We start from the raw sequence: 27,296 nt of genomic DNA, 5'->3' as shown, positions 1-27,296 counted from the left end.
GAACAGAGTAGCAGCAGCATATTGTGTTTGAAAGTGTGTCCATATGTAAGTGTGTGCCGTCAATTTCAAGTGTGTGTGTGTTTTGTGCGTGTTTTGTGTGTGTGGTGGTGTGTGTGTTGTGTGTGTGTGTGTGTGTGTGTGTGTGTGTGTTGTGTTGTGTGTGTGTGTGTGTGTGTGTGTGTGTGGTTGTGTGTGTGTGTGTGTGTGTGTGTGTTGTGTGTGTGGGGGGGGGGGTGTCAGTGTAGTGTGTGTGTGTGGGTGTGTGGGAGTGTCACTGTAGTGTGTGTGTGTGTGTGTGGGGGGGGGGGGGGGTGAAGTCAAGTGAGTGTGCATAGAGTCAGTGCAAGAGAGACAGTGCAAAAAAAATAGATCAATAAATACATAATAAAGGGGGTCAGTGTCAATAGTCCGGGTAGCCATTTGATTAATGTGGCGATTTGCAGGCCAGTGGGAAAGTCTCCAACTCAATCAGTCATGATCAACAAATTGAGATACAGAGAAACAATGATATTTGGCAGACAGACACAGTTCCCACTCTGCAGGCTGCAGATCGAAGAATATGCTTTTATTTCTCTAACAGTATCTATTAACTAATTCACTGGCATGTTCCTCAGACCTTTGTAAAGCAATCCAAGTCTGTTTGCTTCAGAAATATTCCACATTGATATGAAGTAGAGAACTAATTCAGATATTAGAATGAGTGCACTATTATGGAAGATCAATCAATATTTTATTTTTTTACTGTTATTTTATCAGGTAAGTTGAGTGAGAACACATTCCCATCTAGGGACTGACCAGGACCAACCCTGCTTAGCTTCAGAAGCAAGCCAGCAGTGGGTTGCAGGGTGGTATGCTGCTGGCTAAGCCCTGATTTAACAACTCATGTATATTCTACAAATGTTCTGCTATTACGTAGTTTCTACAAAAGAGCATGCACTTATGATGAGCAATTCCCTGATAGTACAACATGGAGAAAAATCTAGAATAACGCGTGAAGCAGAAATCAAATCTCACACGTACTGGTGTTGCACCCTTATGACCTGGATTACTCAACATTCATCTGCAAAAAATGCATAAAATATAAATCTTAACAGCTGAAGACCGAGAAGAGGGCATCTCCTAAGCAAATAAATAGTCTAATAGAATGTCATAGACATGATCATATACAGTTGAAGTGGGAGGTTTACATACACTTAGGTTGGAGTCATTAAAACGTGTTTTTCAACCACTCCACACATTTATTGTTAACAAACTATAGTTTTGGCAAGTCGGTTAGGACATCTACTTTGTGCATGACACAAGTCATGTTTTCCAACAATTGTTAACAGACAGATTATTCACTTATAATTCACTTAGGTCAGAAGTTTACATACACTAAGTTGACTTTGCTTTTAAACAGCTTGAAAATTCCAGAAAATTATGTCATGGCTTTAGAAGCTTCTGATCGGCTAATTGCATCATTTGAGTCAATTGGTGGTGTACCTGTGGATGTATTTCAAGGCCTAACCTTCATACTCAGTGCCTCTTTTGCTTGACATCATGGGAAAATCAAAAGAAATCAGCCAAGACCTCAAAAACAAATTGTTGACCTCCACAAGTCTGGTTCGTCTTGGGAGCAATTTTCCAAACGCCTGAAGGTACCACATTCATCTGTATAAAACAGTAGACGCAAAGTATAAACACCACGCTGACCACACAGCCGTCATACCGCTAAGGAAGGAGACACGTTCTTCTCCTGAGAATGAACGTACTTTGGTGCGAAAAGTGCAAATCAATCACAGAACAACAGCAAAGGACCTTGTGAAGATTCTGGAGGAAACAGGTACAAAAGTATCTATATCCACAGTAAAACGAGTCCTATATCGACATAACCTAAAGGCCGCTCAGAAAGAAGAAGCCCACTGCTCCAAAACCGCCATAAAAAAAGACAGTCTACGGTTTGCAACTGCACATGGTTGACAAAGATCATACTTTTTGAAGAAATGTCCTCTGTCTGATGAAACAAAAATAGAACTCTTTGGCCATAATTACCATTGTTATGCTTGGAGGAAAAAGGTGGACGCTTGCAAGCCAAAGAACACCATCCCAACGTGAAGCACGGGTGCAGGCATCATGTTGTGGGGGTGCTTTGCTGCAGGAGGACTGGTGCACTTCACAAAATAGATGCATCATGAGGGAGGAAAATTATGTGAACATTGAAGCAACATCTCAAGACATCAGTCAGGAATTAAAGCTTGGTCGCAATGGGTCTTCCAAATGGACAATGACCCAATCATACTTCCAAAGTTGTGGGCAAAATGGTTTTAGGACAGTAAAGTCAAGGTATTTGGATTGGCCATCACAAAGCCCTGACTCTCAATCCTATAGAAAATTTGTGGCAGAACTGAAAAAGGCGTGTGCGGAGCAAGGAGTGCCTACAAACCTGACTCAGTTACACCAGCTCTGTCAGGAGGAACGGGCCAAAATTACCCAATTTATTGTGGGAAGCTTGTGGAAGGCAACCCGAAACGTTTGACCCAAGTTAAACAATTTAAAGGCAATGCTACCAAATGCTAATTGAGTGTATGTAAACATCTGACCCACTGGAATGTGATGAAAGAAATAAAAAGCTGAAATAAATCATTGTCTCTACTATTATTCTGACATTTCACATTCTTAAAATAAAGTGGTGATCCTAACTGACCTAAGACAGGGAATTTTTACTGGGATTAAATGTCAGGAATTGTGAAAAACTGAGTTTAAATGTATTTGGCTAAGGTGTATGTACATTTCCGACTTCAACTGTAGCTTTGAAGGCCTCTCTACAGGGCTTCCCTATACGGCGGGCAAGCGGTGCCTGGGATGTAATAGTGGACTGAATCAGCTATGAAGAGTCAGGCAGTGCTGGAATGAAACACTAATTAAGAAATGCAGTCGTGTGTGCAGGCGGAACTAGTCCTAGCTCTGCTCGCAGCATGCCAATGAAGGCTGGCTTACCTCTCTGTGATCAGGTAGCTCACCATGCCAGGATCTAATTAGACCATCTATCTGCAAAGGGAATGAGATTACAGGACAGTGCTGGGCACTGCGCTGCATTCGTTACGTGTCGCAGTAAAGGCAGGCGTGTAGGTCATAGCTAAGTCATTACGTCTATTCAAATTGGTCAAACTCTGACACAGCGTATTAATAGAACAATACAAAAAGACGACATCAAGCAGACAGCTGCTAATAGTGTTATATTCTGTGGCCGATCCGCTGAAGATTGTTTTTATTAGACTAACGACCAGAAAACCACTTCATGGTAGATGGATGAATAAGTGTTTTTATCAGTATCTTTTCACAGTGTATCTCATCTCCAAATGGCCATATTCAAAGTTTAATCCACTCTTATGCTAACGTACTGTCAGATGGCTCAGGTCATCCAACAAAACTAACACCCAGGATGTAATGAAGATTCTGACTGGTTCAGCCAAGAAACGCTGGCGAAGCACTAACATTCATCATGCCAAGGTGGCAACCGGATCAGACTGTATCAGTCATTTCCTATAACCTACTGGACAGTACCACATCTTCTCACCTGGAAATTGATGTGCTGCAGGAGAGTTGATGATCAGAGCCAAGGAAATTGTGTTTTCATGTTTTTTTCTAACAAAAGGATGGACTTTTCAAGACTGCAATATGTGTCAACAGTTAAGCACAGCTGCAACTATCAGTGTACTACATGTGATGAATAGCAATATGTTATATAATCTAGCTATAATGGCTACAGCCTTGGGGGGGTCAACAGTAACAATGAACCATCAACCTTCGGGGCCCCAATGTCAGTGTGCAGGTCTGCCCATTGAGTCTGTAGTGATAGGATTAGCTAAGAGCCTACAGGGCCACACTGAAAGTAGCCCAATGTCATTGTGAGAGAGGCTGACAGCCTCTGGCTTTGTCCCAGATGGCACCCTATTCGCTATTTAGTGCACTACTTTTTATCAGGGCCCTTGTCAAAAGTACCGCACTAAATAGGGAATAGGGTGCCATTTGGGACGAAGCCTCTGATTCCTCTGCTCCTCGGGACACACTGAAAGGATCCTCACAATGCCAAGGAAGCCAGGCCAGCCAAAATAAGACAAATCTATCAGTCTGCCTGGAATAATGCAGTGTGTGGCAAGGCCAGCGAGCCGCTGTGGAGGTCAGTGTTCCTGTTGGCTTCCTGTCTGTGGGAGACGGCTGAGCAGATCTGGATTGGAATCTCTGATGCAGGGCGGTGGAAACGTGAACACCCCATGGATCACTGTTCCCTTTCTTTTGGTGGCTGTGTGACACACATCACAGTTTCCTCAAAGGTTTTCTTCTGACATTGGATTTTTCCAACAGAACTGAGCGGTAGGACCGTAGGATCCGACTACTTGGCTGTGATGACGTGTACAGGACAATATCAAGTAAGACACAAGGAACGGCTGATTCAATAAAAGTCTATTTTATTGTAGTGCTCTTCGGTTCCAACATATTTAAGAGGAAGGAGAATGGAACATTTATAACGAACAGTTATTACTCAATACTATCATCTTTAGACATTATGAAAACGGTCAACTAGCAAAATGTGTTTAGTTATACAAATACTTCATATTTATATAATTTCAAAAAATATAAATATATTTTCCCCCAAAGTAACTACAGTTTGCTGGTTAGCACTATGTAAATGCATTGCAGGTTATGAATGTTAAAAATATAACAATGATTATGGTGGCCCGTTATTTTGGAACTTAGATCATACTGCATGTTAATAATAGGTAAACATTGTGACAGCCCCAACCTATTTCTGATGTATTTGATACATTTACTATACACAAATAATATAAGTATAATCTCATATAATAAAGTACTGTCTAGTACCCTACTTCACCCATATACCCATTTACTTTAGGCTCTCTGTGGAGAATATGGCCTCAACAAGCCCACGTCATGCCGGACTATCCTTCACATGCATCTCATACAAAGGCATATACAAATCATACAAAGCCATTGTCCACTATTCTACTGCTATAGTTTATATATCCACTGTTCTAAAAGCCTAAGGGAAATAGCCACTAACTTAGCAACCATATACATTAGAATTTCCATTATCAAATGTATTATTAAAAAAAGGAAATAAGTGCTTTGGGGGAATGTCCTTGTGATACCTTAGCTCAGATACTGTCCATTTGAAATGTTCATGCCATTGCATGGGCTCCTCTTGATGTTCAGAGTCTCTTGGCCTATCAAGTGAGGATAGAGGCGGGACTTCATTGAGCGTTGTCGACTGTTCCCGGTTGTCTGGTGCTCTTCCTCATCATCTTCCTCCTCCTCAGCGCTGGATGTATTGCCATTGACCTCAGAGTCCAGATCATTTCTGTTGGGCTCGGGGAAGCTGTCATTCAGGTACTCAATTTCCTCTACACAAGGTGGCTCATCATCCTCGAAGCAGCTGGAGAGAGAAGAGCATAGGAGAGGAGAGGAGAGCAGAAGAGAAGAGAGGAGAGCAGAGGAAAGGTGAGGAGAGGAGAGCAGATGAAAGGTGAGCAGAGGAGAACAGTGGAGGGGAGGGGAGGGGAGGGGAGACAGTCAGTTAACCAAAGGAAATGGATGGCTTAATGAAGGGAGTGGAGCGGAGTACAGTAAATCAATAACTACCGTTTTGGTGATTAACACCACCAAAAGCTTCCATACATTTCCATCTCCTCTTACACACTGTGACATGTCAGTTCTACCACCTTGCTTCACAGCACAGTCATAGTTCCCCAGTCATTTCCAGTGAGCCTAAACTCATTGACATCCTTGGCATGAGTCACAGACTCAGGCTGTAACTCATTCATATCCTTAGAGGGGTTATTACAGACAGAAGCAGGGTCTGAGTACTGCAAAGCGAGCATACACCGTAGTAAATGCTGGGTTTGGATTGGATATGTTATCATTGAGATGTCTGATTAGACAACACAATATGTAGTGTCGGGAAAAACGCCACTACTTCCTCAATATCAGAAACGTTGTGTCCAAAAACCACATTAGTGTAATGCTGTTTGAGATTATGCTAGTTGCAATGCAAGCTGAGGTCATGCTGCTGGATTGGTGTCAGTGGAGGAGGAAGGGGAGGACCATCCTACTCAGTGATTTTCAGAAAAATAAAATCGTGAAACATAGATAAAACTATACTATATTCACATTTCGCCAAATAACTGATTCAATTATTTTTTTGCAATGACAGTCTAGAGTAGCCTCAACAGCACCCTCCAGGGCAGCACCATGATGTAGCCGTCCTCCTCTGGGTACATTGACTTCAATACAAAACCTAGGAGGTTCGTGGTTCTCACCCCTTTCCATAGACTTACAAAGTAATTATCACAGTAATTATCCGTACGACATCCTCCAACCTATCAGAGCTCTTGCAGTATGAACTAACATATTGTCCATCCAATCAAATGATCAGAGAATTAATCTAGTACTGAAAGCATAAGCTACAGCTAGGTAGCACTGCAGTGTATAAAGTGTGGTGAGTAGTTGGCACAAAGATAGAGAAGAGTTTGGAACAAATTAATTTCTTCCAAAAATTAAGGAGAAGCAGCAGAGAGAGAGAGAGAGAGAGAGAGAGAGAGAGAGAGAGAGAGAGAGAGAGAGAGAGAGAGAGAGAGAGGAATTTGAAACTGTAAAAGATTAAGAAAACATCTAATATTTATTGGGTGAAAAGCCAAAATGTGCAGTTTTGGCAGCCAAATATGTGTCCTCCTGCCTCCTGCCACGACAAGATTTTAATATTCTACAGAATATATAGAGTTTATTGGATATGCACCATATCGTGACAAATTCTGAATCCAGTTGCGTCTTGTGGACATACAGTATGTGATATTGGGATTACTTCGAATATCACACATGGACATTTCCTATGTCTGGATTATGACTCATTCAATATCCTGAGATATATGACATCCTATTTTCTCTCATCATGTTGACAAATACTGACTGTATAGGTCGCATATCTGTGTTTTCTCAGCACATTCAAGATATGAAGCGACATTGTTTCCAGATATGCTTCTCTTGGCTCAGGTCCATATCCGGATCTTGATATGCTTTTTGATATGCTGAAAATAAGGACGATTTCTGATGGATTTCTGAGTTTTCAGCACATTATCAATAATTTGACAAACATGAAATCCATATTTTTCTTTCATGCACAAATAACTCCTCAATTCCCTCCAGGTATCACACATGGTATAGCTGGATATAGACTCCTTAGATATCCTGAGATAGGCCTATGTGGACATCTTATTTTCTTTATAAGATTACAAGTACTGACAGTAGGCCTACATAAACTCAGCAAAAAAAAGAAAAGTCCCTTTTTCAGGACCCTGTCTTTCAAAGATAATTCGTAAAAATCCAAATAACTTCACAGATCTTCATTGGGTTTAACACCGTTTCCCATGCGTGTTCAATGAACCAGAAATAATTAATTGACATGCACCTGTGGAACAATCGTTAAGACACTAACAGCTTACAGACGGTAGGTAATTAAGGTCACAGTTATGAAAACGTAGGACACTAAAGAGGCATTTCTACTGACTCTGGAAAATGCCAAAAGAAAGATGCCCAGGGTTCTTGCTCATCTGCATGAACGTGCCTTAGGCATGCTGCAAGGAGGCATGAGGACTGCAGATGTGGCCAGGGAAATAAATTGCAATGTCCGTACTGTGAGACGCCTAAGACAGCGCTACAGGGAGACAGGACGCACAGCTGATTATCCTTGTAGTGGCAGACCACGTGTAACAACACCTGCACAGGATCGGTACATCCGAACATCACACCTGCGGGACAGGTATAGGATGGCAACAACAACTGCCCGAGTTACACCAGGAACGCACAATCCCTCCATCAGTGCTCAGACTGTCCACAATAGGCTGACAGAGGCTGGACTGAGGGCTTGTAGGCCTATTGTGAGGCAGGTCCTCACCAGACATCATCGGCAACAACGTCGCCTATGGGCACAAACCCACTGTCGCTGGACCAGACAGGACTGGCAAAAAGTGCTCTCTGACGAGTCGCAGTTTTGTCTCACCAGGGGTGATGGTCGGAATCGAGTTTATCGTCGAAGGAATGAGCGTTACACCGAGGCCTGTACTCTGGAGCGGGATCAATTTGGAGGTGGAGGGTTCGCCATGGTCTGGGGCGGTATGTCACAGCATCATCAGACTGAGCTTGTTGTCATTGCAGGCAATCTCAATGCTGTGCGTTACAGGGAAGACATCCTCCTCCCTCATGTGGTACCCATTCTGCAGGCTCATCCTGACATGACCCTCCAGCACGACAATGCCACCAGCCATACTGCTCGTTCTGTGTGTGATTTCCTGCAAGACAAGAATGTCAGTGTTCTGCCATGGCCAGCGAAGAGCCCGGATCTCAATCCCATTGAGTACGTCTGGGACCTGTTGGATCGGAGGGTGAGGGCTAGGGCCATTCCCCCCAGAAATGTCTGGGAACTTGCATGTGCCTTGGTGGAAGAGTGGGGTAACATCTCATAGCAAGAACAGGAAAATCTGGTGCAGTCCATGAGGAGGAGACACACTGCAGTACTTAATGCAGCTGGTGGCCACACCAGATACTGACTGTTGCTTTTGATTTTGACCCCCTCCTTTGTTCAGTGACACATTATTCCATTGCTGTTAGTCACATGTCTGTGGAACTTCTTCAGTTTATGTCTCAGTTGTTGAATCTTGTTATGTTCATACAAATATTTACATATGTTAAGTTTGCTGAAAATAAACACAGTTGACAGTGAGAGGACGTTTCTTTTTTTGCTGAGTTTAGTAAATCTTCTCATCACATACAATGCATATTTGACAAATATTAAATCCATATCATTCTTTCAGACACTAGCTATACTTTCAGTATTCCCTCCGGATAAAGTTGCACGCAAACCAAAAGCTAAAAGCACTGTAACTAATAGAATTGCAATAAGAATCACACATTTTCTGTTTTGAATTTGGGCACCACAAATGAGTGTGCAAACAGTGTGTGCTCAAATTGACAACTGGAGAAACAAAGAAGTGAGAAACTGTTCAGAAATGATCTCATAGAATGTACCTCTAAAGTGAGTAACTAATTTGAGATGTTTAATTCATTTTAGTAATTAGATTGAAGAATGTTAGCTAAATCCAGTAGGGCTAGTTAATTAGCTAACTAGCTAGCCTTGATAGGGGGGGGGTAATTGGTAGCCTAGCTAGCTAATAAATAATGAAATTGCCTTCCCTTCAGGATACATTTTTTTACTCCCAAGGAGACCTTTAAAAACATCTAGGCGTATTTTGTATTCCTGGTTAATATAAGCTAACTAACTTATAGCTTGGCTAGCTAGCTTATTTCAGTTAGTTTTCTCATCATGAATGAAGCAGGTAGAGTAGCTACACTATATATACAAAAGTGTATGGACACCACTTAATAAAATTAGTGACTTTTTCAGCCACAAGTGTTGCTGACAGGTGTACAAAATTGAGCACACAGCCTTGCGATCTCAACAGGTAAAATCATTTGGGAGCTGGACATTTCATGATTTGGATTCAGCCCATTTTTATCAGAAATACAAGGATTAATATTACATATCATGTAAGGAGATCTATTGAAATTATATATATTTTATAAATGATCAGGTGATGACTACAGATATGATACATTTCTGAAAATATGCCTAAGTATAAAGGCTTAGATAATAGATACACTACACTTGCTCGTTGAACATCTCATTCCAAAATCATGGGCATTAATATGGAGTTGGTCCCCCTTTGCTATTATAACAGCCTCCACTCTTCTGGGAAGGCTTTCCACCAGATGTTGGAGCATTGCTGTGGGGACTTGATATAGCAGTAAACGGGGGACCAACTCCATATTAGTGTCAGATATCTGGAAACATATCGATAAATATATTCCCTGATGTTGCCCTTGTTCGCAGTGTTTGTTGTATTTTATTCTTCTTAGTTTACCTTTCACTTACTTAGCCAATGCAGCTAATTTAGCCTACTCAATAACCTGACCCAAATAGAGAGGAATGCTATTTATGTTAGTTAGCTTGCTAAGGCTCTCCAACACAACAACTCTTTCAAATCATGGTAATCTTTCGGATTTATACATTTATTGCCACCGGGGATCACCGGTGTAACAGCTAAACTGCTTGCTGTACACTGTACTGCGTGATTGCACACATGGATTGGATTGTGGGTTTACTAATGTGTTAGTTCTAGTTTGTTGGCTATAATGTTAATATGGTGACAACGATGTCGGCTGTGTAGGGGTTAGCGGTTATGGTATGAAGGTTTGGCTTGGAGAGGTCTTTGCGCCTGGTCACAGACAGCTGTTGGTTAGAGGAGGAGAGCACATAGAATTTTACAATGAGCGAAGGGATGATTCAGTATGTGGCTGCTGAAAGTAAACTGTGTGTTCCGGTGATCAGGGGTGTATTGATTTGGCTAATTCTGTTGCAAAACGTTTCTTAAGCAGAAGCAAACAGTGAACTCTGTGTTTGGGTGTTCAGGGGTGTATTCATTTTGCGGATTCTGTTGCAAAATGTTTCTTAAACGGAAGCAAACAGAACGAAACAGGGAGGAACCTACCTGAATTTGTCCAATAGAAATTTGATGATTAATCAAATTAAACCAAACAAAATTGTATTTTATTTGATCGAATCAAATTGTATTCGTCACATGCGCCAAATACAACAGGTGTAGACTTTACCATGAAAAGCTTACTTATGAGCTCTTTCCCAACAATGCAGAGTTAAAAAGTAAGAACATTTGCAAATAAATATAGAAAATAGTATCACAATAAATACCAATAATGAGGTTATATACAAGGAGTACCGTAGAGAGTTAGTGCAAAAAAAGGTAAATGCAAATAGTCCGTGTAGCCATTTGATTAACTGTTCAGCAGTCTTATGTCTTGGGGGTAGAAGCTGTTCAGGAGCCTTTTAGTCCCAGACTTTCCACTCCGGTACCGCTTGTTGTGCGGTAGCAGAGTGAACTGTCTATGGCTTGGGGGGTTGGGTCTATGACAATTTTCAGGGCCTTCCTCTGACACCTACTGGTATAAAGGTCTGGATGGCAGGGAGCCCCGCCCCAGTGATGTACTGGGCCACCCACACCACCCTCTGTAGCACCTTGCAGTCGGATGCCAAGTAGTTGCCATACCAAGCGGTGATGCAGCAAGTCAATATGCTCTCAATGGTACAGCTGTAGAACCTTTTGAGGATATGAAGGCCCATGCCAAACCTTTTCAGCCTCCTGAGGGGGGAAGAGGCGTTGTCGTATCTCATTCACAACTAAGTTGGTGTGTTTGGACCATGTTAATTCCTTAGTAATGTGGAAACCGATGAACTTGAAGCTCTCGACCCGCTCCACTATAACCCTGTCGATGTGGATGGGGGCGTGCTTGGCCATTATTTTCCTGTAATCCACAACCAGCTCCTTTGTCTTGCTGACGTTGTGGGAGAGATTTTTGTCCTGACAGTGTGACTTCCTCCCGATAGGCTGTCAGCCTCGTCGTCGGTGATCAGGCCTACCACCGTCGTGTCATCAGCAAATGTATTAATGATGGTGTTGGAGTTGTGTGCGGCCACACAGTCGTGGGTAAACAGGGAGTACAGGAGGGGACAGTTGCAGAGGGAGGTGTTTAGTCCTGAGTTTAGGATGAGCTTGGAGGGCACTATGGTGTTGAAAGCTATGCTGTACTCAATGAACAGCACTCTCACATAGTTGTTCCTTTTGTCCAGGTGGGAGAGTGCAGTGGGAAGTGCAATAGCGTCACCTGTGGATCTATTGAGGAAGTATGCAAATTGGAGGATGTCTGGGATGTTGGTGTTGATATGGCCATGACCAGCCTTTCAAAGCATTTCACGACTACAGATGTGACTGCTACAGATGTTGCTACACCTCAGATCAGCTAGATCCAGGCAAGAGTCACCTTCATTACTCCAATATGTCTCTCGACCTGTGCACCTATATTATAAACTTTCATTCATAGGCTAGGTTGTAGCAACCCCATGATGGGTAGCCTAAACCTATCAATGTTACATTGAACTGGGTGAATGGAATATGAATGACAGTCATCCAATATGCTGTAATAGAAAAGGCCATGCTCATAAAATAGAAAAAAATTAATATCCTCCCTTATCTTGAATGGAACAACCTGCTACTGCTGTGAATGTAAACAACACTACCTGTCAAGTTATTCCCATTTTGAAATGCCCACATTAATGCATGCAGAAGCCCATGGTAATCGCTAATGCATAGGCAAATTGTGTTGGCAAAAGTGTGTGTGTAGGCAAATTGTCATTTCTGTGCCGGTTGAAAAGGTGCCAATTGACTCCACCAGCAGTTCAGATGTGTGAAGGATGCTGTGACCTTCAGATAGCCCAACCCTTGATTGACAGCAAACATAAAGCCCTTCTACACTAATCAGATTAGAACACACTGGGATCCACTGGGGACGAGGATGTGACAGGCACACTGATTTACACCTTCTCCACACACTCACCTCTTTATGTGCGTGCATGTGAGTGTGTGTGTGTTTGTCTGTCTGAGTGCTTGTCTATTTCTGCTCTGAATGAGAATTAAATAGAAGATAACATATGGTACTGTGATGAGAGGGGCTGTCTGCTTCTCCTAACAGAAAGCAGGATGATTTTTTTTTTTTGGGGGGGGTAATTTCTCTTTTCCAGGAGGGCATCAAGAGTGGCAGGGGACCTATGCTTTTAAAACCTGCCGCTTTGAAAAGTAACAATACAATTTTGAAGTTCCGTGGTTGCCATGGCGCCATGAGGTCGCCTTGGCAGAGACCTCCTGTATATCTTGTAGATAGCCAAGTGTGTATAGATCTGGTCTGGATTGCATCTATTTGTTTAATTCCCGTGAATTAATGGCAAATCAGCTTTCTCACGATAGCTAGCTAGCGATGCTATCAAGCTAGCTATCTAGTGTATTTTGATTCTAATACACCAACCTATTTTGGGCAGGGGGGTTCTACTACAATTAGGAGGACTATAATGCATGGCGAGCTAGCATTGGCGATTTCATCGGTCAGGAGGTTTGCTCAAGCCATGTGGTTCCCTATTGACTGTTACTCCATCTGTTGGAGGCTTGAAACCCTCAAAACGTTCAACTCTGGCTGAAAATCGTAGTACAGATCAACTCTTATCATATACTGTAGCTGTTTTATTTGAATCTTGATTGTTAGCTTTTTTCAAGCACTTTGAGATTTTTTTTTTGTCATGTAAAGTGCTATAGAAGTTCAATAAATTATTATTCATTGATTATTAATTTTACACCTTAGCACAGTATTTTCAGATTGGTATTTTATTATCAGCTGCCAAGATGTCAGGGGCTTTGAAAGATCATTAAACAATCAGTGGCTCCTCCAAAAGCCTTGCATTATGCTACAAAGTCTACAGGACCAGATGATTATATCCAAAGGGCTATAACTTTCTATGCAAATGCCTGCTGTGTCGCAAGTAACCTCTCCCAAAGTCAAATCAAATCAAATTGTATTTGTCACATGCGCCAAATACAACAGGTGTAGACCTTACAGTGAAATGCTCACTTAACCAACAATGCAGTTTTCCTAAATTACCCCCCCCAAAAGTAAGAGATAAGAATAATTAAACAGCAGAAGAAAATAACAATAGCCGGACTATGTACAGGGGGTACCGGTACATAGTCAATGTGCGGAGACACCGGGGTCGAGGTAATTGAGGTAATATGTACATGTAGGTAGAGTTATTAAAGTGACTATGCGTAGATAATAACAGAGAGTAGCAGCAGCGTAGATGGAGGGGGGGGGCAATGCAAATAGTGTGCATTAGCTGTTCAGGAGTCTTATGGCTTGGGGGTAGAAGCTGTTTAGAAGCCTCTTGGACCTAGACTTGGCACTCCGGTACCGCTTGCCGTGCGGTAGCAGAGAGAACAGTCTATGACTAGGGTGGCTGGAGTCTGACAATTTTTGGGGCCTTCCTCTGACACGGCCTGGTATAGAGGTCCTGGATGGCAGGAAGCTTGGCCACGGTGATGTACTGGGCCGTACGCACTACCCTCTGTAGTGCCTTGCGGTTGGAGGCCGAGCAGTTGCCATACCAGGCAGTGATGCAACATGTCAGGATGCTCTCGATGGTGCAGCTGTAAAACCTTTTGAGGATCTGAGAACCCATGCCAAATCTTTTCAGTCTCCTGAGGGGGAATAGGTTTTGTCAAGCCCTCTTCATGACTGTCTTGGTGTTAGGTTATCTTAGTGTTCTTGGGCACATGGACTATGGTGGTCTGCTTGAAACATGTTGGCGTTACAGACTCAGACAGGGAGAGGTTGAAAATGTCAGTGAAGACACTTGCCAGTTGGTCAGCGCATGCTCAGAGTACACTTCCTGGTAATCCGTGCGGCCTTGTGAATGTTGACCCGTATTAAGGTTTTACTCGCATCGGCTGCGGAGAGCATGATCACACAGTCGTCCGGAACAGCTGATGCTCTCATGCATGTGTTAGTGTTACTTGCCTCGAAGCAAGCAGAGAAGTTATTTAGCTCGTCTGGTAGGCTCGTGTCACTGGGCAGCTCTCGGCTGTGCTTCCCTTTGTAGTCTGTAATAGTTTGCAAGCCCTGCCACATCCGACGAGCGTTGTGTAATCCAAGTCGGTGTGCCTGTTTGATGATTCGTTGGAGGGCATAGCGGGATTTCTTATAAGCTTCCGGGTTAGAGTCCCGCTCCTTGAAAGCGGCAGCTCTACCCTTTAGCTCAGTGCGAATGATGACTGTAATACATGACTTCTGGTTGGGGTAAGTACGTACAGTCACTGTGGAAATGACATCATCGATGCACTTATTGATAAAGCCAGTGACTGATGTGGTGTACTCCTCAATGCCATCGGAAGAATCATGGAACATATTCCAGTCTGTGCTAACAAAACAGTCCTGTAGCTTAGCATCTGCTTCATCTGGCCACTTTTTTATAGACCGAGTCACTGGTGCCTCCTGCTTAAATTGTTGATAGTAAGCAGGAATCAGGAGGATGGAATTATGGTCAGATTTGCCAAATGGAGGGCAAGGGAGAGCCATGTACGTGTATCTGTGTGTGGAGTAAAGGTGGTCTAGAATTGTTTTCCCTCTTGTTGCACATTTAACATGCTGATATAAATGAGGTAAAACGGATTTAAGTTTCCCTGCATTAAAGTCCCCGGCCACTAGGAGCGCCGCCTCTGGATGTGCGTTTCCCTGTATACAGCTCATTGAGTGCGGTTTTAGTGCCAGCATCGGTCTGTGGTGGTATGTAAACAGCAACAAAAAATGCAGATTAATTATTTTTAGGTAAATAGTGTGGTCTACAGCTTTTTATGAGATACTCTACCTCAGGCGAGCAAAACCTCAAGACTTCCTTAGATATCGTGCACCAGCTGTTGTTTACATATATGCAGAGGCCCCCGCCCCGTTTCTTACCAGAGGCTGCTGTTCTATCCTGCCAGCTGTATGTTCTTAATGTCGTCGTTCAGCCACGACTCAGTGAAACATATAGTAACGTTCAAAAGTTTGGGGTCACTTAGAAATGTCCTTGTTTTCCATGAAAACATACATGAAACAAGTTGCAAAATGAATAGGAAATATATTCAAGACGTTGACAAGGTTGTAAATAATGATTTTTAATTGAAAAAATAATTTTGTCCTTCAAATGTTGCTTTCGTCAAAGAAACCTCCATTTGCAGCAATTACAGCCTTGCAGACCTTTGGCATTCTAGTTGTCAAATTTGTTGAGGTAATCTGAAGAGATTTCACCCCATGCTTCCTGAAGCATCTCTCACAAGTTGGATTGGCTTGATGGGCACTTCTCACGTACCATACGGTCAAGCTGCTCCCACAACAGCTCAATACGATTGAGATCCGGTGACAGCGCTGGCCACTCCATTATAGACAGAACACCAGCTGACTGCTTCTTCCCTAAATACTTCTTGCATAGTTTGGAGTTGTGCTTTGGGTCATTGTCCTGTTGTAGGAGGAAATTGGCTCCAATTAAGCGCCGTACACAGGGTATGGCATGGCATTGCAAAATGGAGTGATAGCCTTCCTTCAACAAGATCCCCTTTACCCTGTACAAATCTCCCACTTTACCACCACCAAAGCACCCCCAGACTATCCCATTGCCTCAACTATGCTTGACAGATGGCGTCAAGCACTCCTCCAGCATCTTTTAATTTTTCTGCGTCTCACGAATGTTCTTCTTTGTGATCCGAACATCTCAAACTTAGATTTGTCTGTCCATAACACTTTTTTCCAATCTTCCTCTGTCCAGTGTTTGTGTTCTTTTGCACATCTAAATCTTTTTTGTTTATTGGCCAGTCTGAGATATGTCTATTTCGTTGCAACTCTGCCTAGATGGCCAGCATCCCGCTGTTGCCTCTTCACTGTTGATGTTGAGACTGGTGTTTTGCGGGTACTTTTTAATGAAGCTGCCAGTTGAGGACTTGTGAGGCATCTGTTTCTCAAACCAGACATTCTTATGTACTTGTCCTCTTGCTCAGTTGTGCACCGGGGCCTCCCACTCCTCTTTCTATTCTGGTTAGAGACAGTTTGTGCTGTTCTGTGAAGGGAGTAGTACACAGCGTTGTACGAGATCTTCAGTTTCTTGGCAATTTCTCACATGGAATAGCCTTCATTTCTCAGAACATGAATAAACTGACGAGTTTCAGAAGAAAGTTATTTGTTTCTGGACGTTTTGAGCCTGTAATCAAACCCATAAATGCTGATGCTCCAGATACTCAACCAGTCTAAAGAAGGCCAGTTTTATTGCTTCTTTAATCAGGACCACAGTTTCCAGCTGTGCTAACATAATTGCAAAAGGGTTTTCTAATGATCAATGAACCTTTTAAAATGATCAACTTGGATTAGCTAACACAACGTGCCATTGGAACACAGGAGTGAGTTAAGGTTGCTGATAATGGGCCTCTGTACGCCTATGTAGATATTTCCAGCTACAATAGTCATTTACAACATGAACAATGTCTACACTGTATTTCTGATCAATTTGATGTTATTTTAATGGGCCAAAAAAAGTGTTTTTCTTTGAAAAACAAGGACATTTCTAAGTGACCCCAAACTTTTGAACTGTAGTGTATATATATATTTTTTTTTTTGCTTTCTCTTGGGCACCCCACTGGCCTGGGCCCAGGGGCTTTAGCCCCGGTAAGCTCCCACATTCATCCGGCCCTGGGTAGAGTACCTAGTGGTGATGACTATTTCAATGTCCACAAAGGAGTAGTTATATAGCAGGGCAGAGACATAACCCTTGGCCACAGCAGTGATCTCTAAGGAAAGGTAGGTCGAGCCACAGCCTGTTCAACCTGCTACCATCCAGAAGGCGAGGTCAGTACAGGTGCATCAACGCTGGGACCGAGAGACTAAAAAACTGCTTCTATCTCCAGGCCTTCAGACTGTTAAACCATTTTCATATCTTTCTTTCAGAGGCCAATGTCAGGGCCGCTGTGGCCAAGGGTTACGTGTCTGCCCTGTTGAAGCTGTATGAGGACTTGCACAACAAGGACCCGGACCATGAGACCATCCCCAGCCGCGTGGCCCTGCTCGACTGTCTGCACCAGACCACCCACTGCAATGTCTACACTGTATTTCTGATCGATTTTATGTTATTTTAATGGACAAAAAAATGTTATTTTCTTTCAAAAACAAGGACAATTCTAAGTGACCCCAAACTTTTGAACGATAGTGTAAGATATTACAGTTTTTATGTCCCGTTGGTAGGATATACAGTACATGCTTTCAGTTCGTACCATTTATTTTCCAGCGATTGAACGTTAGCTAGCAGGACAGAAGGCAAAGGCAGATTAGCCACTCATCGCCTGATCCTCACAAGGCACCCTGATCTTTTCCCGTGAAATCTCAGGTTTCCTTCTCCAGCGAATGACGGGATCTGGGCCTGGTCGGGTGTCTGTAGTATATCCCTCCCGTCCAACTCAGTGAAGAAAAACTCTTCGTCTAATCTGAGGTGACTAATCACAGTTCTGATGTCCAGAATCTCTTTTCGGTCATACGGTAGAAGCAACATTATGTACAAAACAAGTTACGAACAACGCGAAAAAACAAACAAAATAGCATGATTGGTTAAGAGTCGATAAAACGGCAGTCATCCCCTCCAGCGGCAGTCATCCCCTTTTCAAAACTGATAAGACATACTTTTGCATGGATGTTTCCTCGCTGATTTTTCATTACTTCTTTCTTATTTCTATCTTCATCCCTTTCTTTGTTTCTTCATCTCATCTGATTATCTTGCGAGTTGATTAGATGTGAAGTAAGGGGCAGAATGGCGAGATCACCCTTACTATTGTGTTAAGATTATTCCTTAAGAGCAATGATGAAGGAGGATGTTAGAGCTCACTGCTAACAGCAAGCCCTGCCAAACCCCACCTGAAATCTTTCCCTTAACAAACGCTTACTCTAAAACCCAAAACCTCTTTCATACAAGAAATGGGGACATTTTGTAGAGTAAAAAGGAGTCATCCAGCCAGCAGCTGTATAGAGAATAAGGACTTGCTCCCAACCCTGCTCCTAGTCACAACAAAAACAAACAATTAAGAAACAAAGCTAACCCTTGAAGCTGTTGCCCAACAATTTCCCAGATTATCCCATAAAAAACACTTTGGTTCTGACTACATTGCATCAACAAAAGAAAGTATTTTGTATACACCAGGCTCCCAGTGTCTGGTCTGGAGCGTGAAGTCACAAGCTCTGCTGGTCGGCTACTAACTGGCAACCTATAGTAGCGGTGCCAAAAGTCCTGGTCTGCCTTATGATCAAGTTCGATCCCCACTGTGAATTATTTTAAAGTTTGCTACAAATCGAGATATTTAATTAAATAGTGATCCATTCTTGCTAATATATTTGTCATAACACAGGACCACGTGCTGACACAGACCAATCCCCGGCCAGCAGGCTACGAGGAGGCTCCATTAAACTCTCTCAGGCATGATGAAAACGACTACATCGACCATGATCCTTTGCTAGTTGTGGCCACTTTCACCGTGATCCTTAGCGATTTGTTGGTGCCATTCAGCCCCATTCAGCAATATGGCGGCTTCAAATTCAGCGCTACGACTATATACTGGTTTATGGTATACTCAAGTCATGTGAAAGACACAGCATGTAGATGAGCATACCCTCCCTGCCTTTTGTGCAGTGCAAATTCAAAAGAAAACTGTAATTGCAAACATTGACAACAATAATTTGGCTATAGATTAAGCATGAGCAGCTGCTGATTCCTACAAGTGATCAGTGACAGTAGTTTGTTAACTCTGTTGCTGTTGTAGCCTCTGAAAGTCCCTTTAGCCAAAGTGTTACGCCTTTCCACATTTTCTTGTTTCTTCCCTGCTACCCCTCAGGTTCTTGTTGCCCAGAAGCTGCCTGGCTGGTGCAGTGAGTCAGTGACACAGTAGCTAGTCCAATGTTTACAATTCAAATCCTATTAGCCATGTTGTCAGGAGTGACCAATCGACCGTGAAATCATCATTAACACAAAGGTACAAAAAAGAGAGTGGGGAAACAAAACAAAACAAAACATAACAGGCCAACAGATGTATCATTAATAGTTCTGCTACTGGCTGTGTTGGGGAGAAGTTTGCTCAGAGGGCAGCTTGTATGAACATTATGTCCAAAGTGGTATGCCCATCTACATGAGACCATTACCATAGTGTATCCTCACACATTAATTAATCATACTAAAGTGATTGCTCTACCTATGTCATGCTATCATGTTCTGTTTCATACCATTAGATCAACAGATACCTACTCCAATGGCATAAGAAAAGGTTCAAAATGGTAGTATGTCTGTGAGCAGTATACGTTGGTAAAACACGATTTGCACACAATCTCTCAACACAAGGGGAACACACATGAGACCAAGCAGACAATGGACACACAGTGAAAATCCTTTCATCGGTTTTATAATTATGTGCAAATGCAATCTTAATCGGATTATTCATGTCATCCATTCAGCCAGCCGCATTGCAATCAAGCACAGTGATCTGGAGAGATAGTACAACTTTCATTACTGTACACACAATGGGCTGAGAGAGAAACAGACATCTCATCCCAACATTGCCTCCCACTGACCTCAAGAATAACTAATCCAAGGTTATTACCATTTTCCTTCTGTTTCTCTCTATTTCCCTGATAACGAAAGTTAGCAGTCTAGGCTGTTAACAACCTCGTTTCTCTATTAGAAAAAGGATTTAAACTTACCATGGTCTGTGGAAAGAAAATATGTTGTTTCTGATGTATTTTAATCAAAAGCCCGCGGGTCAGGATGGAAACCAAACAAGCCAGTCATTTCATTTTCAGTGTAAGGCTCTTCACAGAGCAGTGGGTCAGGGAGCACATAATGCACTACATCGCAATCAGGAATTACATTCAATGGGGAAAAAAGTGAGTACAACTGGCTGTTGGAGTTGAATATTGATTTGAAAATGTCTTTTTCACGGTGTCTGTAAGTTTGTCTTTCATGTCAACATATTCAGAATAAGCAATGTTCTGATTTTCAAATAAGGCCAAAACAAAATCATTATAATCAACTCTAACTTAACTCAGCCAAATAGTTCAGTATATCACCATTTACTGTAATGGGTAAACATACAGTACTAGTGTAACTACATACATTGACCCCCCCTTTGTTTTTACACTGCTGCTACTCGCTGTTTTTTTCTAAGCATAGTCACTTTACCCCTACCTACATGTACAAATTACCTCGACTAACCTGTACCCCCACACATTGACTCGGTACCGGTACCCCCTGTATGTAGCCTCGGTATTGTTATTTTATTGTGTTACTTTTTATTTTAAAAATTACTTTAGTTTATTTAGTAAATATTTTCTTATCTCTATTTCTTTACCTGTATTGTTGGTTAAGGGCTGTTGTATTCATCACGTGACAAATCAAATTTGATTTAATTTGATTAACACAATCTGTTTAAGACTAGAGAAGCACCACCCATATCATCATCAGTAATAATGCTCTGACAGCAGGGGAGTAGGAAGTGTGTCACAGCTCGTCTCTTCTCTTCCCAAACTGTCGAAAATGTATTTTCTGCTGTTGGTGTGAGAGTAATTACTCACTGATCTCCTATTAAATCAGACACACTCAAGTCATGCATGGTGATTATGAGAGCTTATTGATTTGTGCTGCGCCACTCACCCATCAACTTAATTCATTCTAAATGACTTATTAGCTGCCAATAGAAAGGTAAACTCAATATGGCACAGAGTTAGTTCAGTTTTGTCATTGCTGTTTTTTATTAACCCACCACTGTCAATACCCGTAACATTTGATTATGGAAATAGAGAGGTTAAACAACATGACAGGGGTGTTTCCGAGTAAGCAGGCAGTTGGACATGTAGGTTGCCGAACATTGTTTACCTGGGGAGCCAAATTTAAAAAAAAGTTACTTTGTATGTGACAATTCATTTTGTACAGCACAAATTTTTTATTTGAACAATTTTATTCAAATTCTACTTAAATCGTGTGTATCAACGTGTCTGCAGTATTCTTTATCTCTAATTACTCTACAGCAGTAATATTGTGCTTTAAATGCATGTGCATTCCTTCATTATGTTGAATGCCAAATAAGTTCAGTTAAACTGTTAGAGAGATTAACAAACAGCAACATCCATAATTACTTTTCAAATCCCTTCTTAGACACCAGTGTCACAAGTTCTCCATATAAATCGTCTGATAACACACAATAGTTTTCAGTGGCGAATCACACAAATCTGATATGTTACATCAGTCCAGTTTGGACAATTAACTGAGTGGCAGCTGTTCCAGAAATGTTTAAAATGCTCCACAACATGTAAAATGATAATCTGTTGTATTGAAAATTAAAATGGCATTTAGCGGAAATATGCTCAAATCTATTGATGAAAATACCTCTCACTACCAGGCCCAGGCTCGTGCACAGAAAGAGGTATAAGGGTGCATGAGCACCTGCCCTTTTGCCCTCCTATGAGATAAGTGCCGTTTCAGATTTGTGGCGTCAAACTAGCTAATTTCAAATGTTTGAATCTTGGAAAATTCCCCCTCCCAATCCCTTTCACTCATCATGCAGGCAGACACTGCCGGCGCGGGAACGGTAGTGTAGTAGTGGCTACCTTTTGAGTTGCATGTGTCATCTCACGGTCAGGAACATGGAAGGCTTCAATTAGACTGTTAGTAACCCTAAGAGGCAGATGTCAGCAGCAGAACAAACTCCAATCACGGGTAAACCTAGTAAGATTGTTTCAACAGAATAGCTAACTAGCTGATTCTAGCTGATAGCCGAACACTCTTTGGCCCTCTTTGCCCTCTCTTTGAGCAGTAGGCTATAAGCTGGCTTACAGTTGGATGGTGTAATGTCAGGTATGATTCAGGGAACACATCAGCCAACTGGTGGAGGCCCAGTGTGCCCTTGACCCAGAGAGCCAAGACTTTCTAGATGTGAAGAAAGTGAAATCAATGCTGGATCTAAGAAAAACAGAGTGTAGTGTCGATGGCCAGTTTTTACAGACTGAAATCACCTGCTCTGGCTCCAGTGAAGACAAATGGACTACACTTGATATCCTGCTACAATGTTTTGGGCCTCTCTCCGCTATGCGACCTATGCGACCTGGCCAAGGCTTTCGACTCTGTCAATCACCACATTCTTATCAGCAATTTCAACAGCCTTGGATTGTCAAATGATTGCCTTGCCTGGTTCACCAACTACTTCTCAGACAGAGTTTAGTGTGTCAAATCGGAGGGCCTGTTGTCCGAACCTCTGGCAGTCTCTATGGGGGATGCCACAGGGTTCAAATCTCGGCCAATTCTTTTCTCTGTATACATCAATGATGTCGCTCCTGCTGCTGGTGATTCTCTGATCCACCTCTACGCAGACGACACCATTCTGTATACATCTGGCCCTTCTTTGGAAACTGTGTTAACTAACCTCCAGACGAGCCTCAATGCCATACAACTATCCTTCCGTGGTCTCCAACTGCTCTTAAATGCAAGTAAAACTAAATGCATGCTCTTCAACCAATCGCTGCCCACACCTGCCCGCCCGTCCAGCATCACCACTCTGGACGGTTCTGACTTAGAATATGTGGACAACTATTATTATTATTTCCGGTGCCGACAGAGATGGCCGCGTTCCTAGGAAACAATGCAGTATATTGTTGTTTTATGTGTAATTTCTTACATTGTTACCCCAGGAAATCTTAGGTTTTATTACATACAGTCGGGAGGAACTATTGGATATAAGAACAAAGTCAACTCACCAACATTATGACCTGGAATACGACTTTCCCGAAGCAGATCCTCTGTTTGGTCCACCACCCAGGACAATGGATCGGATCCCAGCCGGCGATCCAAAACAACGGCGCCACAGAAGGGGCAGACGGAGCGGTCTTCTGGTCAGGCTCCGTAGACGGACACATCTCGCACCGCTCCCGAGCATACTACTCGCCAATGTCCAGTCTCTTGACAACAAGGTAGACAAAATCCGAGCAAGGGTTGCCTTCCAGAGAGACATCAGAGACTGTAACGTTCTTTGTTTCACGGAAACATGGCTCACTCGAGACACGCTATCAGAGTCGGTACAGCCACCTGGTTTCTTCAAACATCGCGCCGACAGAAACAAGCATCTCTTCGGTAAGAAGAAGGGCGGGGGTGTATGCCTTATGATTAATGAGACGTGGTGTGATCATAACAACATACAGGAACTCAAGTCCTTTTGTTCACCTGACCTAGAATTCCTTACAATCAAATGCCGACCGCATTATCTACCAAGAGAATTATAGACAGAAACTAAAACAGGAAGCACCCGTGCTCAGGTCTGTTCAACGCTGGTCCGACCAATCGGATTAAACGCTTCAAGATTGCTTCGATCACGTGGACTGGGATATGTTCCGCATAGCATCGAACAACAACATTGATGAATATGCTGATTCGGTGAGCGAGTTTATTAGCAAGTGCATCAGTGATGTTGTACCCACAGCGTCTATTAAAACATTCCCCAACCAGAAACCGTGGATTGAAGGCAGCATTCGCGCAAAACTGAAAGCGCAAACCACTGCTTTTAATCAGGGCAAGGTGACCGGAAACATCACCGAATACAAACAGTGTAGCTATTCCCTCCACACGGCAATCAAACAAGCTAAGCATCAGTATAGAGACAAAGTAGAGTCACAATTCAACGGCTCAGACATGAGAGGTATGTGGCAGGGTCTACAGTCAATCACGGACTACAAAAGAAAAAACAGCCCAGTCACGGACCACGATGTCTTGCTCCCAGACAAATTAAACAACTTCTTTGCTTGCTTTGAGGACAATATAGTGCCACTGACACGGCCCGCTACCAAATACTGCGGGTTCTCATTCACTGCAGCCAACGTGAGTAAAAAATGTAAACGTGTTAACCCTCGAAGGGCTGCAGGCCCAGACGGCATCCCCAGCCGCGTCCTCAGAGCATGCGCAGACCAGCTGCCTGGTGTGTTTACGGACATATTCAATCAAACCTTATCCCAGTCTTCTGTTCCCACATGCTTCAAGAGTGCCACCATTGTTCCTGTTCCCAAGAAAGCTAAGGTAACTGAGCTAAATGACTACCGCCCCGTAGCACTCACTTCCGTCATCATGAAGTGCTTTGAGAGACTAGTCAAGGACCATATCACCTCCACCCTACCTGACACCCTAGACCCACTCCAATTTGCTTACCGCCCCAATAGGTCCACAGACGACGTAATCGCAATCACACTGCCCTAACCCATCTGGACAAGAGGAATACCTATGTAAGAATGCTGTTCATCAACTACAGCTCAGCATTTAACACCATAGTACCCTCCAAACTCGTCAACTGGGTCCTTACTTCCTGACGGGCTGCCCCCAGGTGGTGAGGGTGGGAAACAACATCCCCACAAGGGTGCGTTCTCAGCCCTCTCATGTACTCCCTGTTCACCCATGACTGCGTGGCCATGCACGCCTCCAACTCAATCATCAAGTTTGCAGACGACACTACAGTGGTAGGCTTGATTACCAACAACGACAAGACGGCCTACAGGGAGGAGGTGAGGGCCCTTGGAGTATGGTGTCAGGAAAATAACCTCACACTCAATGTCAACAAAACAAAGGAGATGATCGTGGACTTCAGTAAACAGCAGAAGGAGCAGCCCCCTATTCACATCGACGGGACAGTAGTGGAGAAGGTGGGAAGTTTTAAGTTCCTCTGCGTACACATCACGGACAAACTGAAATGGTCCACCCACACAGACAGCGTGGTGAAGAAGGCACAGCAGCGCAGCAGTGCCTCTTCAACCTCAGGAGGCTGAAGAAATTCGGCATGTCACCAAAAACACTCACAAACTTTTACAGATGCACAATCGAGAGCATCCTGTCGGGCTGTATCACCGCCTGGTACGGCAACTGCTCCGCCCACAACCGCAAGGCTCTCCAGAGGGTAGGGAAGTCTGCACAACGCATCACCGGGGGCAAACTACCTGCCCTCCAGGACACCTACACCACCTGATGTCTCAGGAAGGCCAAAAAGATCATCAAGGACAACAACCACCCGAGCCACTGCCTATTCACCCTCATCCAGAAGGCGAGGTCAGTACAGGTGCATCAAAGCAGGGACCGAGAGACCGAGAGACTGAAAAACAGCTTCTATCTCAAGGCCATCAGACTGTTAAACAGCCATCACTAACATTGAGGGGCTGCTGCCAACATACTGACTCAACTCTAGCCACTTTAATAATGGAAAAATGTATGTAATAAATGTATCACTAGCCACTTTAAACAATGCCACTTTATATAATGTTTACATACCCTACATTACTCATCTCATATGTATATATTGTACTCTATAATATCTACTGCATCTTGCCTATACCGTTCGGCCATCGCTCATTCATATATTTTTATGTACATATTCTTATTCATTCCTGGACTTCATGGACTGACTTTTGGGGCGTTCACAGCTACATGCGAGAACTCATTTTCAGTCAGCGCAGAAGAAGCATGCTACACCCGAGGAAAGCTCAACTAATCTAACTGGCATTTGAGGGGGATCTTACAAGAAGATTTCAGGGAGAACGGAATGATCGATTACTCAGGAAGTTCCACAGAGCATCAAGGAGGCTGCAACTCTTTTGAAAAGCTAAGTTTGAAACAATCTAGCTGGTTGTTGTTTTTTTGTTTTTTTGTAATTGCTTTAGTGTGTAGGGCGCTGTCCATGGTGCTGCTAGAGCACAGCTGAGATGTTGTGCCATTGAACCTGTCACTTCTTGGTCAAAAGCGTTTGAACTTGTATGTTTATTGTGGTATAGCGTGATATAAGCAAGATTCAATATAATTCCAAAGCAAGAATCCAAATGACGCCCCTGGGTATAGCTACATATCGGTATGTTTCGTTATATACAGTAGATACATCCTATTATGGTTTTCTCGGTAGCCTATTGGCTGTCGTTACTGTAAACGGAACTGTACGTATTGGAAACGTGCTGGCATTGATTCGTTGATTACGTGGGTCGAATTTGAGCCAGAGAAGTGTATTCACAATGTGTTGCTGAACCCATGAGCAGCATGACTTTCCATGTTTGAAGCGGGCCTATATAGGCCTATTTACGTATTTGGCAAGACAGCTGTGCATGGCAGCATCTCACTGTAGCAGGCTGTAGACTATGTTTTGGTTATTCGTCTTTTGTTTACTGCATTTGTTTACTGTTAATGTAACTAGCCTAAATATAGATTGTGTCATATCTTTATCGATCTGATATGTTGTTTAGTAGGCCTACTACTGGACTAACGCAGTTAGATTCTGTTCACATTCGTTCGTTTGCATTTAGGTCGGTATTCTAAGCCAGTATTTTTGTTTGCATGCATGAATAACTAGCCTACTACTTTCAGCATTTAGTTTGCATTAATTTGGTATGTACAGATGTGTGTACGGCTGGAGTCACATAGGCTGTTTGTAATAGATGAACTGTATCAGAGATGGCTATGATAGCACTGACGCATGACATGTATGAATGAACAACACAATGCATTTGTTGCTTCAAATCACCCAAGATATAAACATTTAAAGGTTGTCCTTTTTCAGGTTCAATTCAGATCCATGACTAATAGGCTTAAGTCTAACACAAATAGCTCTCACACAGTGGGGGAAAAAAGGAGAGTTGAAGTCCCGCTAATAATTTAATATGCAGATTAAAAGGTGTGCGCAGTGTGTGGCATGTCAGCGGAGTGTGGTAGTCAGTGTGACAGCGGGGGACAG

General features: G+C 42.9%; 1 protein-coding gene across 1 annotated transcript in view; it reads right to left on the bottom strand.

The window, feature by feature from the left end:
- Positions 1 to 4,718: 4,718 nt before the first annotated feature.
- The window catches only part of LOC111962261 (cytosolic carboxypeptidase 4), a 141,188-nt gene continuing 118,610 nt past the window's right edge, over positions 4,719 to 27,296 (bottom strand). The window contains exon 24 of the mRNA XM_070442990.1: positions 4,719 to 5,434. Coding sequence (XP_070299091.1) covers positions 5,152 to 5,434 — 283 coding nt within the window. The 3' untranslated portion in view covers positions 4,719 to 5,151. The remainder of the gene's footprint in view (positions 5,435 to 27,296) is intronic.

This window comes from Salvelinus sp. IW2-2015, linkage group LG4q.1:29 (genome assembly GCF_002910315.2).
Source record: "Salvelinus sp. IW2-2015 linkage group LG4q.1:29, ASM291031v2, whole genome shotgun sequence".
NCBI lineage: Eukaryota > Metazoa > Chordata > Actinopteri > Salmoniformes > Salmonidae > Salvelinus > Salvelinus sp. IW2-2015.
This window is presented reverse-complemented; position numbering and strand designations above follow the sequence as displayed.